The following is a 1,591-nucleotide window of genomic DNA, read 5'->3' as shown; positions in this document are numbered from 1 at the left end:
TTTTCTTTGTCAAATACCTGAAGATAGGAAGTAATGAACTTCTCATTAAGAATTTATTTAGCTGATTTTTAAAGCAGTACAAGTTTGAAAACCATTATTTCAGATTTTCCAAAACAGAGTAGCTCACCAGAAAACAAGGAGATAACTATTGTCTGTTTTATTATACAGGAGAAGAAATTTTTCAACAATAACTGCCAATAATTTTTGATGTCATAAATGGAAATTAGATAACCTGGTGTCAAGTTCTTTATTTCAAGTTACTGTACTCTATCTTTTATGAGTACACAACCAATTGATCATCATGTCTGGTCATTCCTCATCATTCTAACTTCCTTGGTACCTTCCCCATTCTCGGTGAAACACAGTGAAGACAATGGCACTAATTAATCAAAGCCACCCTGAAGAGTTCATTCTACTAGGCTTTGCTGACCATCCTTGGCTAGAGCTTCCTATATTCATTGTTCTTCTGATAACATACCCCATGGCCTTGATGGGAAACATTGCCATCATTCTAGTATCCAAGTTAGACCCCCATCTCCACAGTCCCATGTATTTCTTCCTCACCAACCTCTCCTTTTTGGACATGTGTTACACCACAAGCATTGTGCCTCAGATGCTGTTTAACCTTGGAAGCCCTAAGAAGACCATTAGCTATATGGGGTGTGCAGTTCAGCTCTATTTCTTCCACATAATGGGGGGCACAGAATGTCTTCCCTTATCTATCATGTCTTTTGATCGCTATGTGGCCATTTGCAGACCTCTGCACTACACACATATCATGAATCAGCGCATCTGTATCTTGTTAGTGTCCATTGTATGGCTGGGTGGAATCACTTATGCTGTCTCAGAGGCCACTGTAACACTACAATTGCCACTGTGTGGTGTCAATAAACTGGATCACTTGATATGTGAGATTCCAGTTCTGATAAAGACCGCTTGTGGTGAAAAGGAAGTTAATGAGCTCACACTTTCTGTAGTATGTATTTTTTTATTAGCTATTCCTCTGTGTCTAATTCTTGCCTCATATGCTAGTATTGGATGTGCTGTACTGAAGATGAAGTCTTCTGAAGGAAGGAAAAAAGCATTTGGGACATGTTCTTCTCATCTCATTGTAGTTTTCTTATTTTACGGCCCAGGCATTAGTATATACCTCCAGCCCCCTTCTTCCATCACAAGGGACCAGCCCAAGTTCATGGCCCTCTTCTATGGAGTGGTGACTCCTACAGCCAACCCCTTCATCTACACTCTGAGGAATAAGGATGTAAAGGGGGTATTAGGCAACTTGGTGAAGAGTATTTTGAGTTTCAAATAAAAATTTGAAATTATTTAGCAATTAGATCTAGGATTATAAAGTTTTCTCTTATAATTCATTCATTCATGTCATGAAATCTTATGACATATATTCTTATAACCCATCTTATTTCTTATGTTCCATGTAATAAAGTAGACAAGGATTACACTTGGCTGATGAGTATGGGAACTCTTTCTGAAAACAATTCTGTTTGGGTTGGTATATACTGAGACAGTAATTTTGTTAAGGAGTAAAAATATTAATAATAGAAATTATAATTACATTAGTTCAAGCAAATTA

The 1,591-nt window shown here is 37.3% G+C and overlaps 1 protein-coding gene across 1 annotated transcript; it reads left to right on the top strand.

Moving 5' to 3' along the window:
- Positions 1-373: 373 nt before the first annotated feature.
- On the top strand, positions 374-1,312 carry LOC308649022 (olfactory receptor 2B11-like; the record flags this gene model as incomplete). The annotated part of the gene is made up of 1 exon (XM_081294294.1): positions 374-1,312. The coding sequence occupies one exon, from the start codon at positions 374-376 to the stop codon at positions 1,310-1,312; it is 939 nt and encodes a 312-aa protein (XP_081150420.1).
- Between the last annotated feature and the right edge of the window lie 279 nt (positions 1,313-1,591).

Source organism: Spermophilus citellus, assembly GCF_964194105.1.
Source record: "Spermophilus citellus genome assembly, chromosome: 5".
Lineage (NCBI taxonomy): Eukaryota > Metazoa > Chordata > Mammalia > Rodentia > Sciuridae > Spermophilus > Spermophilus citellus.
Note: the sequence above shows the minus strand (reverse complement) of the source record. Positions and strands in the feature narration are given on the sequence as shown.